Source organism: Mucor velutinosus (genome assembly GCF_035048745.1).
Source record: "Mucor velutinosus strain NIH1002 chromosome Unknown tig00001564, whole genome shotgun sequence".
Taxonomy (NCBI): Eukaryota; Fungi; Mucoromycota; class Mucoromycetes; order Mucorales; family Mucoraceae; genus Mucor; species Mucor velutinosus.
The window spans coordinates 1,208,597-1,222,426 of record NW_027041906.1 but is presented as its reverse complement, the minus strand read 5'-3'; the positions used below and the strand labels follow the sequence as shown (position 1 = coordinate 1,222,426).

The 13,830-nt window shown below is 39.2% G+C and overlaps 5 protein-coding genes across 5 annotated transcripts; 4 read left to right on the top strand and 1 right to left on the bottom strand.

Annotated features, from left to right (window-relative positions):
* Window positions 1-394: 394 nt before the first annotated feature.
* On the top strand, window positions 395-1,216 carry TRM8_2 (tRNA (guanine-N(7)-)-methyltransferase (tRNA(m7G46)-methyltransferase); the record flags this gene model as incomplete). The annotated part of the gene is made up of 1 exon (XM_064829884.1): window positions 395-1,216. One exon carries the CDS (start codon window positions 395-397, stop codon window positions 1,214-1,216), a length of 822 nt encoding a protein of 273 aa, XP_064682386.1.
* Window positions 1,217-3,068: 1,852 nt separating this feature from the next.
* On the top strand, window positions 3,069-3,719 carry ERO1 (endoplasmic oxidoreductin-1; the record flags this gene model as incomplete). The annotated part of the gene is made up of 1 exon (XM_064829883.1): window positions 3,069-3,719. One exon carries the CDS (start codon window positions 3,069-3,071, stop codon window positions 3,717-3,719), a length of 651 nt encoding a protein of 216 aa, XP_064682385.1.
* Window positions 3,720-3,827: 108 nt separating this feature from the next.
* Window positions 3,828-4,669, top strand: ATC70_010671 (uncharacterized protein; the record flags this gene model as incomplete). The annotated part of the gene is made up of 3 exons (XM_064829882.1): window positions 3,828-4,239; window positions 4,300-4,447; window positions 4,498-4,669. The coding sequence occupies 3 exons, from the start codon at window positions 3,828-3,830 to the stop codon at window positions 4,667-4,669; spliced, it is 732 nt and encodes a 243-aa protein (XP_064682384.1).
* A 271-nt stretch (window positions 4,670-4,940) lies between these two features.
* ATC70_010670 (uncharacterized protein) lies at window positions 4,941-5,318 on the bottom strand (the record flags this gene model as incomplete). Its single annotated transcript, XM_064829881.1, has 2 exons — window positions 4,941-5,231; window positions 5,286-5,318. The coding sequence occupies 2 exons, from the start codon at window positions 5,316-5,318 to the stop codon at window positions 4,941-4,943; spliced, it is 324 nt and encodes a 107-aa protein (XP_064682383.1).
* Window positions 5,319-7,903: 2,585 nt separating this feature from the next.
* ATC70_010669 (uncharacterized protein) lies at window positions 7,904-13,021 on the top strand (the record flags this gene model as incomplete). Its single annotated transcript, XM_064829880.1, has 1 exon — window positions 7,904-13,021. The coding sequence occupies one exon, from the start codon at window positions 7,904-7,906 to the stop codon at window positions 13,019-13,021; it is 5,118 nt and encodes a 1,705-aa protein (XP_064682382.1).
* Window positions 13,022-13,830: the final 809 nt, after the last annotated feature.

The following is a 13,830-nucleotide window of genomic DNA, read 5'->3' as shown; positions in this document are numbered from 1 at the left end:
GAATATTTAAAAGAGTGAAAAAAAGAGAGAGAGAGAGGAAAAAATGTTTTTCATACTACTGGGTAAAAGGAGGAGGGGGGTTGTCCTGGTTGAGATCCGACGGTCGAATGGGTTGAAATGGCCCTCTGATTGTATAGTCCACAGCGGCTAATATATGACGTTGCAACTGTACATCTTGAATCCCTTTTTCCTCTTTTCCTCTTGCACCATAAAAAGCTCTTTCTTTTTACAATATACCTTGGATACAGTGAGCCGATTAAAAAAGCAATCAAAGATGGAATAAATATTATACAGGACAATGTCTACTTTTGTATTTGCACCAAGTTGGGTAAATTATCCAAACCAACCTAAATGCAAGTATTCTTATAAAGATTGTTTCTACTTGAGGGCTAACATGCTAGAAGCAGCATTAAAAGAAACTGACGATTTTCCTACACTGAATCTAAAACAACAGCAGCAACAGCAACAACCACAGCATCATCAACAGCAGCAACAGCCAAAAATTAACAATGTATGGTCAAATCCTCATTTAATACGCAAAATTTATAATTCCAACGATGATCAGAATGAAGACGATGAGGAATTGGAAGAAAAGAGATATCAACTGGAAAAACTAAAAGCACTTGTGCCCAAAACGAGAAGATCTCTATCCAACTCTTCTTCATCTACGAGTTCTACAGCCTCATCAAACAACTCTGCAACATGTATATCTACTAATAAAAAGTCTAACCCATTCAGAAAGTCTACTACTCCATCTGTTACTACACCTAGTCGAAAGTCGATGAATTTCTACACACCTAACATAAATCATAATCATACTAATAACAGCAATTATAAAACGTTGGCAACTCCCACCAATACACTAACTACAACAACATCCAATCCAACTACTGGTGCCAATGCTTCTATAATTCCCATCATCAAGGAGCAAACCGAAATGCCTCCTAAAGATGTTATATCGAAGCAAGAACAGCAAAACTTTATCTATTTCATAAAATCTTGGACATCTATAGGATTCACACAACAGCATCACGATGATGAACAACACTATAAAGAATATTCCTACTTTGATTTTGGCAACCACAACACCAATAGCAACACTAGCAGTAGATGCAGCTCGAGTAGCAACTATAGTAGTAGTAATAGTAGCAGCAATGATACCATTGCCTCAAATGATTCCTATTTCTATTATCATCCATTTCCTCCATCCTCATAACACCTTTTTTCATAATTTCTTCATCATCTACCATGCTTACTCAATCATCATGTAGATTTACTATTACATTAGGTCTAAATCTTATTACTGAAAAAACATTATATATTAGTCTATACAAATTCACCAATAAATTATAATTATTTACTTTTATTGTTCAAGATCGCATCATGGCACAGTTACGCTTGACAGCAAAATTAAAAGTATTAAAGGATCACTTAGCCACGCACTCTTTATAGTTTAACAACGAATCAGGACATTTGATCTAGGCTTTTTTTTTTTTTTTTTTTTTTTTTTTTACTGTAGTAAGTCAAGCTCAAAATTCCTGATATGGTCCGCGTTACAACTCTCAAGGCAAGAGCATTGTATAACATTCTGAATACGAAGACAGTTTGGCATTTTGCATCAGGATTTGCCGAGAATTTTGTGGCAGTCAAGTTAACCAGACAATATGAAGCGCGAAAAAGGTCAAAAAATATCCTGGCTAACCTGTACTTATCACTTCGCAGTGCCCTTTGTATGAGCTTCCAACAACATCCGCAATCACCTTCAAGATGGGCATATGAAATGGAGTATACTAGCCAAAATACATTAAATCTCCGATTGTTGTTCTGATCCAATTCGTCGATTTATGATTAAATTGCGACTCGATTGATCATTTTTGAGAGATTCGACTATACAAGCTGTAATAATCTTGCTGTACTCCCTAGTACTTTCTTAGAGTACTCTTCGAGGCGCACCCAATGATGCAAATAACTTATTGAGTAATATCAAAAAATATCAACCGAGTTTTTTGGCCAGAATGTCGAGATTTTACATATGAAGACATCCCAAGAGAGATTTCAGGGGTTGCTTTGGATTGAGGGAATCATTTTAATCTAATATATGCTATAGTAAAAGCCTTCATTTTTATGGTGAAAACCGCGATCGTTTGATTTTCGACGAAAACTATGAGGGGTACCTCATAGTTTTTGGTCGATTTTTGATGATCCCAAAAAAGTTGAGCAAAGGTGTCAGGAAGTAGGTGCTATTCTAACGGTCTAAAACGGCTTCTAACATGAGAAATTGCGACTAAGATGCATACACTTTTCACTATATTTTACATATACCTGAGTAGTGAGAGGCGAAGCAAGCATACTGTCTGCTCGTACGTGAACCGCTTCCTTACATACAGACGCGGATCATCTCAGGAGGGTCAGATCCGCAGTTACAGGTCATTTTTATTGGCTTTTTGCATGGTAATGGTAAGTTAAAAGATGAATTTAGCAGAATCAATAAGATACTGAAATTCTTTCAGCTCTTTAGATTGTTTCTATCCTTAAGTCTTGTGATGAACATCAACTCATGTATAGCAATGGGCTGTGGGATAACAAGGAGAGAAGAAAAGTTGGTACACATTAGCAAAGTTGAGCCCAAAGTCTCAAGTTCATCATCAGGTGGAATAACTGCTTTTACATCACTAGCTTTATTGCTGGTAACAGAAGATTGATGCTGGTGAGATTGAAGATCTTAATTTTATTGTTTTGCATGCTATGTGTGAGAGATGATGAGATTACATGGACTCTTTCGCTTCCAAGTTATCGGTTATCATATATCCATCCGCTTCGACACTTGTTTTGAAATTTGTCTGTTATCGCATTGCCCTGTTTGCTGTGTCTAACCGATTTCTACTTTATCCCTTAAGAGGCATGGTAATGATATGTGATACACCATCAAATGACGGCGTAATTTACAGGCAATTAATGTTGGTGCGAAAGGCGGTCTTGTAATTGATGATCGATGCTTACATATATTCGTACGTGGTTTTCAGACATTTAACCTTTTTTCCTTTTCTTTTCCAACATAGATCGATACCATGACAATAGAGAATGAAAATTTCAATACAACTACTGGAGATCAGACCGGTACTATGCATCTACTGCCACATCGTATCACAACCACAATGAAGAAGGCTACTGGGCCACCTATTACTACTAGGAAAAACGCACATAGTCGAACTCAATCTATTTCAACACAGCCTGTAACTCAAAAGAAAAAACAGCACAGTAGAAGAGGGTCTTTACCTACGGCTATCCATGTGAATGAAGCGAACCGCTTCTACCATTCGTCACTGAATTCACCTATTCGTTCATCATTTCTATTATCACCTATACCACCATTACCAGAGAAAGGTGCTATTGCCATTCATATCGCAAATCCTAAATCAGATGTCGCCTCTCAATATATCACAAAGCACGAAAACACTATCAAAAACTTGTCGTATATTCTCATATGGTATTTCTTCTCCACATCTCTATCTCTATACAACAAAAACTTGATGGGCCGTGATCGATTCAACTTCAACTTTCCACTACTGGTCAGCTCTATTCACGCAGGACTTCATGCCATTATAACAGCGTTGATGATGTGGTTGGGAGGCAATCGCTGGAAGAGTGCTTCAGTTGGTATGTCCCTGAATGACTACCTTTTCAAAGTCGTAGGTTATTTTGATCTTTTGTATGGTTGATCTGATGGATTAAATTTGCTTTTCAAGGTGCCTTGTGGAATAGCAGCAGCAGTGGAAATTTGCTGTTCAAATGCAGCACTTGTATATATCACACTATCATTTTATACCATGGTCAAATCCAGCACACCTATATGGGTTTTGTTGTTTTCGTTCATGTTTGGATTTGAAAGACCTCGTTTACTGTTGGTGGCAATTATTGTGGTAATGGTAGCTGGTGTCATATTGACTGTGGAGGGAGAAACAAAGTTTGATCCAGTGGGGTTTGCGTTGGTATTGATTGCTTCGATTGTATCCGGCTTACGGTGGAGCATGACACAGCTGTTATTGCAGCATGAAAACATGGGCATCAGCAATCCTATTGCTACATTGTACCATTTGACGCCTGTGATGTTTGTTACAATGTTTACACTTAGCTTGGTATTCGAACACCCATTAGATCAATTCCAGCATTCGAAACACTTTGACACAGTATCACATATCATCGAGTCATTTGGACTTATGTCAATTGGCGGGCTCTTGGGTAAGATGGATGCAAATGATGTATGATTACACTACTCACTTTCCCAAATGTAACATGTAGCGTTTGCAATGACTTTGGCTGAGCTGTATCTCATCAAGAGTACAAATACGGTGACATTGAGTGTCGCAGGGATCAGTAAAGAGATTGTTGTTATTATGCTCTCTGTGATGATATACGGAGATGTCTTGACACCTAAAAACGTGTTGGGGTAAGTGTTGAGTTGATCTTTAGTGTATAGTTGATACTGATTTCGCTCAGTTTGCTTGTTTCCATCATTGGCATTGTTGCTTACAATTACTACAAGCTATCCAAGGAAAACGGCTCAGAGAAAGGGCACTACCAGATGATTCCGATGCACTCATCTTCATCCAATAGCAATTTAAACAGCTCTTCCACAAGCAGCTTAACCACTAGGAATCTAAGAGATTGATCGCCTATAAATAGCACTTTTTATGCAATTTGCGTAACAAATGCAAAGGTAAAAATAGCAATTGTCAAGAACAATCCAAAATGGATTCTCCATTGTTATTTCTAAGCCCAAAAGATTTGCCTTGTAAAGTAAAACGATTTATTTATAACAAAAAAAGAAGGGATGTATTCTTTTTTTCGAATGTAAGAGATAGAGTACAGTGTGTGTGAAAGAGATGGAATTAGGGTATGTTGGATTAGTGTCTTTTGTACAAGTAAAACGCTGAGCAGAATCAAGCCTTTTCATCAGAATTTAGTTGCTCTTCCTTGGCAATGATACCGTTATTTGGATGAATCTTTTGTCGATTCGTGCTGGTTGGGAAGCATGACATTGGATTTTTCTTGGGATAATATACTGCCTGTGGACGTGAAAGATGTGACATTTCAGATGGCTTTATTGGAGGCTTTCTTTCCATCTTGGTCTCCTTGTCAGGGTATATTCTGATCAAATGTGTGCCTTGGCCAGCAGCTACTCTACGAGCGACACCATTCTCATCCAGGACTACTTCAATTGTGTTGACCTTCTGTTAAGTTTGTTAATGAATATGCCGGATATACAGCATCTGCCAATTTCTAACCTGGTCATTATCATGAGAAATGCAGCAACCCATTTTTTTATGCGTATAGTAATAGTAAAATAGAAATGTTTATAAACAAACGGAAAGAAACAGCAAAATAATTCGGATCAAAAGATCGCCTTTTTATAAACATTTGTAGCATACAAAAGCCAAGCTTTATCTTGTAGGAGATACAAAATGTGGCGAAGAAGTCTATTTTGGAAATGCACTAACAAAAACTTTACCCAAACTCGTTAACAGCACTTCTGTGCTCTCCATGACTTCATCTGGCTATATTTATAGCACTCTGAACCATTTAAGCCGAATAGACATCTAGTCAAATCACGAAATAGATATGAAGGTTTATGAGCTTAAACGAAATTGAATCAGCATGTGAGTTTCTGTATTGGCTCTTTCAGGCACTGCCCTGAAATGCCTGGATTCATTTCCAAACATAATTGAATCTGACTTCATTTGTTAGAATTAATGCGTTATTACATTCAAATTTGTCAAGATCAAATTATCGAAGAGCTGATTTTAAAGTTACTCGAAGCTGCTCCCCTTAGAATCACAATCATCTCTTTGCAACAAAGCAACAGTAGATAGTTGATATTTAGAGTCGCACGTAGCTTGCACCATGCTGTATGGGGTTTTGACTTGCGATTGTTGTCTAGGCCTTGTAGTTAATGTTTATTACTAGACTTCCCTGTAGATCGTCATACTCCTGAACGAAATCTCATTTTCCTCATAAATTTGGCTGTAGTATGCTACTTTCAATGCACTGGGATCAATAGTTCAAATCTCGATTTTGGATGGTTCAAAAATCAAAATTGAAAATCGGTTTGTACATTCAGGATCTGATGCAAGGTCAGAAATAGCGCCTCATAATAGTAAAATATATGGTGAATTTACACAAAACAAAGCATATTGGATGATTGGGAAAATAGGGAGGCCTAGTCGACGATTCAAACGACATTGTACAGATAGCACAGCGGGAAGAATATATATATATACCTTAAACTAGAAGGCTTAATCGAGTTGAATAAAGCAAGCTGCAGTTGTCTAGTTGTGGAAGTATGGCCCACCAAAATGTTTGGCATCTAACGATAACTTGAGAGTAAGAACTTAATAAGCAGGTTATGGCACGCCACAAGATCAGCTTCGACCCTACATTTGGCTGGGCTAATACCCTCGAGCTGTCCTTGGCTCAATTTTATATTTGTTAGAATCCGCGAGTTTTATTGGATTGATGACAATAGTATGCTGAAGTCTTGCACCTTTTGATCGCTCAAATGCATTCTTCTTCATAGTAACTATTGTTCCCAATCCATAGTGAATCTGTACAGAATTATAACTTGCTTCGAATGGTACCAATCATGATAGTTATTCCACAACTTCTATTCGGACAAGCCTGTGTTCATGTTTTTTTGAGGATTTTTAAAGGAAAGCATGCACTACTAAATCTGTACCACCAACTCACTTGTTATACTGTTGGTTGTATAGACCCAAGAGAGAACTATTGTTTGAAATTTTGATCGAAGCTGTAGCATCAGTTCTCATGGATCCATAGCGCCTATTAGGTCAGCCCCTGCGAAATTGCCGAAAAATGATTACTCAACAAGGTTAATTTTTGCTGCTGTGGCGCATGTACGCTGTCTTTTTTCTCGCAACATGTTGCTATAACAACATGCTACTTTCAAAGCTTTGGTATCAGTACTTTATTGTTAAGCATGTCGGACTAGATGGGCTTTAGGCAACTTACCTATGGCCGGAGCAAACGTAGCTCATTGTTACTCAGTCTTAATGATGGAAGAAACTATTATAAAGGATAAGCTGTAGATGTTTGGGAGTATTCATACGGCTCGGACTTGTTACGGCCAATTGAGCTATGATGGTATGATCACTAGGACGCCAATCTCAATTGACCAGCTAATCCGATGCTTCCTGAAAACTACTAATAAGTTATACAAATGTCGTAGGAACTCTGTTCTACTGCTTCTAGATTGCTAAAGAAAGGTTGAATTATTGAACGATGATAATGTGTATATAAAGGATCTCGAAATATCTTTCAATAATGGTTATTCAGTCTTAATGTCTAGTCATTTTTATATGTCCCTTTTCAAGTGTCTGTAGAAATCCTCTTTATTACACTTTTTGTACCTTTCCAAGCTCGGATCCAACATCTATAACTTGATTTATGATGGTCCAAACCTCGAAATTGGAAATCAATGATAAATGTTGTGCCAGAAGGGCTACAACTGCCTATAAAGATTAAGGTATTCTTGATGGGTAGATATGTCTATGTTGTGCAACAACATGGACAAGCTATGATAAGTGAAGTGCATCTCAGCTATCTAAATACTGAGGTTCACCAGATGTGATAAGCGTTGTACAAGATAAATTGCTACTTTGGCATTCAGAACTTAGTATAAATAGAATAACTCTTGTCTTCATCAATAAATCTTTAGTTTTTGTGTCTGATCTTATTCAAATAAGTCTTTTCTTGTTTTTATAATATCGAACATTTTTTATAAGCTACAAATAATAATCCTTTTATTCTTTGTGCTTAACATTTTTTAAGATCGTGTAAATCAGAATCTTCCAGATTTTAACCTACCTATCTAATTTAAACCAAAAATATGACTATGAATGATTCTACTGTATCTCCTGCAGAACAGAACAAGAGTTCAGATGTTCAAGCTGTTGGAAGCGAGCTTTCATACGGAGGAGCTGTAGAGCGACTTCGTCAGGAGGTTCATGGGTTGATCGCTGAAGTTGCGAACAGTGGGGACAAGTCGGACGAAGAGGTCGACGCTTTGAAGGCTGCCCTGTCAAAGAAGTGCTCTAACTTGGAGGCTATAGAGAAAGCTCTCTCTATGGTCACACCTAACCAGAGTCCTTCCCAAGTAACAGTGGTTAGTCAAGGTGCGGCTAATAGTTCAACTGTACCTGATGATCTTCCTTTGTTTCAATGGTTTGGACGTGTCAAAGATGAAAAAAAGGAAGTTTTTGCCAACATTGAGGAGTGTTGTCGCCGGTTTTCCGATAAGTTGAGCAGTTGCACGCTTGATCTTGACGAACACTGGTATCGTTTGCTTCCTCCTTGTCTTCCCGGCGATCTTCGCAATTGGCTTGATGAGTTTGTGAAAGCATCTGGCTCCACTGTGTCTTGGGCTACCTTGAAGGGAGCTATCATCGGTCGTTTTGGTACACCAAAAGAACAGCTCAGATTCGAAAGAATTAGGGAGTTTCTTCGTTGTACTAAAGGAAACGAAGAATCCGTTGATGGTTTCGTAGAGCGGTTTAAGACGTTGAGAAATAGAGCTGACATCAGTGATAAGGGTGTCGTAGCGATGGTGTTTTTTGACGCTTTCCCCAAGGTTACCGCTAGGTTGCTAATGGTTGCTATGAGTCAGGCACCAGAATCGTCATTTTATGACATTGATTATGTGTCCTCTCTCGTGCGCAAGATGGATATGATGGCTATTGAGACGGGTCAAGAATCTTTGGGCTCTGTTTTTGATGGAAGAAAACGCGCTGCTGACATACCTGTTTCGAACGAAGCAAAGAAGTCTCGGTACGCACCTTCTTCTAGTGGAAACGCTTTTCAAAGTAGCTCTTCGTCGAGATCCAATGGTCCCTCGTCCAACTCTCCACGTTCTAGTGCTAATCGTTTTGGCAAAACATTTGCTGAACATGTTGCTGAAGGGACTTGCTCCAAATGTAACGGTCCTCGACCAAAGGGGCAGATGCATCACTGCAACACTGCTATTCGTACTGGTGGTGGTAACACCCATCAGGGCAATGGTGGTAAAAAAGTTTTGCGTGCCATGACTAAGAAACGTGGTGGCAAACATTCGATGGATGCTGCAATCCAAGCTGCTTTTCTCTCTGCTCGTGTCGATCGTGCGTTAGCTGAGAAAGGTGCTTCTTCCCCTGCTGTCTCCTCTGCTGAACAATCGGTGGATGATGTTGTCCTTGCTCCTTCTTCTGGTGATAGTGACAATGTTGATGTTGACCAAGATGCTGTGATGAGTGAAGCTCATGGTATCTTTGAGGATACTGACCTGGTGAATCGTGCCCAGTCTATTCTTCTTGAAAAAGAGATGAGTAGCATGTCTGTGGACGACGATACGCTACAAAATATATTTGCTCAGCAATGTAAGTTCGATGCTAGATTTAGTGCTCCACCTACTATGACCACCAATGCTATTTGTGTTCCTATTGTGGTTCAAAATGTCATTTGCTTTGGCTTAGTGGATACGGGTGCTACGTTTTCGTGCGTCACTGACAAGTTCTTTCAATTCTTAGGAGGAACCTCTCTTGCTGGATTTGAGGCTAATGATGATGATGAGAGCTTTGTTCAAATGGCTCATGAAGTAACGACTGTGCCTAGAATAGGTGCGGTACGTTTGCACATTAGCTACAATAAATCAAATAAAAACCATTTGTTTGAAGTATTTCCATTCTATTCTGAGGAAAACGTACCTGTGTTGCTTGGTATGGATATTTTGTCCAAGCTTGGCATTGGTCTTACGGGCTTGGTGAGTCAACATGGCTTTCAATCAGGTCCTCGTGTACCAGACCCTATTGATGATGGTATTACTCCAAACGCACATCCTTTTGGTAGTGAGGAAGAGAGACAGCCGTTTCTACTTGCACTAAAGGGGTTATTAGAAGAGAATTCGCGCATTGATATGAAGAATACTCAGTGTAATCTGCCGGATTCGATTATTAAGCTTGATACTAAACCAGGTGCTGTCGCTTGGCGAGCTCAATATCCTTTGCCTGAAGCTTATCGTGATGCTGTTGCCAAACAAATTCAGATATGGCTTGATGAGGGTGTTGTTGAAAGATCTGCTAGTCATACACGTTTCAATCATCCATTGTTGGTTGTAAAGAAAAAGGACGCTGATGGTAATTACACAATGTCTAAGCCTAGAGTGGTGTGTGACGTTCGTAAGTTGAATGCTATCTTGGAAGTGGATGACAAACAACAGTTACCTTTGATCTCTCATATCCATCAGAGCATTGGTACAAAAATGATTCATACTTGTCTCGATATCCATGCTTGCTTTACTAGCTTTGGTTTGGATCCAGAGCAAGCTCATAAAGTGTCATTTACTTGTCCCTTCACGAATATCCAATACACCCATAAAAAGGCTGCTTATGGAATTCGCCATGTCGGATCGGTGGTTGTACGCACATTGCAAACACTGCTCTCTGATTTGAATACAAGCTCTAGTTCTACTTCGTTTCCTACTGATGGTGATCACTCGGTTTCCTGCTATGTGGATGACATCTTATGCAGTAGTAATGGGAGCCTACAAGATCACTATGCGTTGGTTGCTGAGGTAATTCGTCGTTTAACCGATGCTAATTTGGTGCTCAATCCTGAGAAAGTCGTCTTCGCTCAGCGTAGTATTTATCTCTTGGGATGGAGCGTTATTAATGGTAAATTACTGCCTGACGGTAGAAAACTTACCAACATTGCAGATTGGCCGGCTATTACCACTGGTCGTCAATTGGCATCTTTCTTGGGTTTAATGTCGTACTTTCGTGCTGCCATTCCATGTTATTCTCGTCTGACTCGAGATCTTGATAGCTTGAAACAGTACAAAGATCTAACAGATGTTTGGAATGAGTCTCATACAAAAGCGATTGCCGACTTGAAGGATGCACTTACGATGGCACTTGTGCTGTCACCTCCTGATTTTTCGATTCGATTTCACTTGGCTACTGATGCTAGTTTAACTGCTCTTGGCGCGGTTTTATATCAAGTGGTCAACGATGAAATTCGATATGTAGGTCTCGTATCTCGTAAATTGTCTGTTTCTGAGCGTAACTACAGTACTACGAAAAGGGAATTGCTAGGGATTTGCTATGCCTTGGTTAAGTTTCATCGTTTTCTGTATATGCGAGAGTTTACCTTACATACGGACCATAAGAGTCTGATCTACTTGAATACACAGGAAGTCCCCAATGCACTCATGCTTGGATGGTGGGAGACCATTTTTTCTTATACTTTCGATATTGTGCATTTGCCCGGTGTCCTTAACGTAATTCCTGATGCTTTATCTCGACTTTACGAAGATTCGGATGCTGATGCTTCAGCACGACATCTTCTGGGGGGCAGGTACTATGCTGATGGTGGTGAAAGTGTAAAAAGAAAGAAAAAGGGTTCCAAAAACAAACTCAAGGTTGTCACACCTTCGCCTCCAATGAAACGTACTTTGGTCAAGACAACTAAGGCGTTACGATCTAATTCTTTTAGCAACCATGCACGCACTGCGGTAAACGCTACTCTTATCAAAGATGGCACCACCACAGCTGTCTCGCAAAAGCAAAAGGAATTCATATTGCGTACGCTTAGGTTTGCTGACTATATCACTCCTCCTGCTAATGAAAGAGACAATATGATCATTGCTCAGCATCTGGTTGGACATTTTGGGATCAAACATGTTGAAACTGCAATTCATCATGAAGGGTTTCACTGGGTGAACATTCGGAAAGACATAGAAAGAATATTAGCTGATTGTGACGAGTGTAACAGGTACAATATCGCTAGAGAGGGATATCATCCTTTCCGTAGTGTCAATGCAGCCCAACCTTTGGATCATTGGTGCATGGATCTCGGTGATATGGGTGTTACTAGCTCTTTCGGCAGCAACTTTCTATTTGTCCTTACTGATTACTTTACGAGATTTACTGTGATAAGATGCATTCCAGACAAGAAGGCTACGACAATTGCCAGGGAAATGCTTCAAGTTTTCTCACTTTTTGGATGGCCAATCAAGTTGACTTCAGACAGAGGCCTGGAATGGATAAATGAGGTGGTCCGTGCTATGATGGACATCAGTGGGATAGACCATCGCCTGTCATTAGGGTACAATCCATTGGGTAACTCGGTTTCTGAGTCATTTATCAAAATATGTAAGTTAACGACTATCAAGTTGCTAAAAGGTAAGAGGGATCAATGGGAGCACTTCATTCCGTGGGTGAATTACTGCATCAATGTCAAGTATGCTCGGCTACATAAATCTCGTCCGTATACGCTTTTGTTTAATCGTCAACCAAATGGTCTGGCTGATTACTCAAAGGTGGACTATTCCAAACGTTTGGAGAAAGCTGATAACAGACTCATTGACAAACGATACCGTTTTGTACAAGATGTTCTTATCCCGGCTATTTCTAAGCGTATTGTGGATACACAAAATGCTGATCATGCTAACTTTGCGAAGAAACATAAGGTCATTGCCGAACCCTATCCTATTGGTAGTAAAGTTATGATTAAAAATGTTCATCGTCAAAATAAGTTAGATGAACGGTATGAAGGACCTTATTTGATTCATAGTATAACCGATAAAGGTTCCTATGTGCTGGCTGACAAGACGGGTGCACTCCTTAGTCGAGATGTGCCTACCCATCATATCAAGTACCAAGTCGCTGCGAATCCTCAATCAATCACAATTGATGAATTCTCTGCAGAGCATTACGAAATTCAAGCTGTGATTGATCATAGAGGATCTCCTGGTAACTATGAGTATAAGGTAAAATGGAAAGGGTTCGATGATCCTAGTGAAGATACTTGGGAGCCTGTGAAAAACTTTGATTCGGCCAAACACATTGAGTTGTATTGGGCTCGAAGAGAAGGTGCAAAGGCTGCTGGTAAACGTAGGTTAGCTCCTCAAACAGTTAACTGGCGAACTATTACTACTCGCGAAATTGGTCAGAGTGGTAGATCAAACAGGTCTTAAATGGCTACTAGCATGATGGGATCAAGTCTTTTCCTTACATTTTTGTCCTATGAAAGGTTTTTACACAAGGTTTTTACTGACTGATCTCGGATGCAGTGTCATTTGGTAATTATTTATTGGAAAGTGCTTTATGTGCTATATTGTCATGATGTTTTGTAATCTGAGATTACGAAATGTCCACAAGAAGTACCTGAATCTGGGGGGGCAATGTTGTGCCAGAAGGGCTACAACTGCCTATAAAGATTAAGGTATTCTTGATGGGTAGATATGTCTATGTTGTGCAACAACATGGACAAGCTATGATAAGTGAAGTGCATCTCAGCTATCTAAATACTGAGGTTCACCAGATGTGATAAGCGTTGTACAAGATAAATTGCTACTTTGGCATTCAGAACTTAGTATAAATAGAATAACTCTTGTCTTCATCAATAAATCTTTAGTTTTTGTGTCTGATCTTATTCAAATAAGTCTTTTCTTGTTTTTATAATATCGAACATTTTTTATAAGCTACAAATAATAATCCTTTTATTCTTTGTGCTTAACAATAAATAACGCATGTTTCGCTGGGCACTGAGCACTGCTAGGAGGCTGACCTGGTATTTACTGTGCTGCTGTACTTATTACATGACTTTTCTCATGACAAAATAAGTTTACCAAAAGATATACGTCACATCAAATTGCTGTGCAATAGATTCCAGATTACATAAGTGTACCTTATTATCTTACTTTTAAATACAGGAGGCTTTAAATTGTATCATTATTTGAATACACTTTTATTACAAACACAAAAGTTATAATACATGACAGAT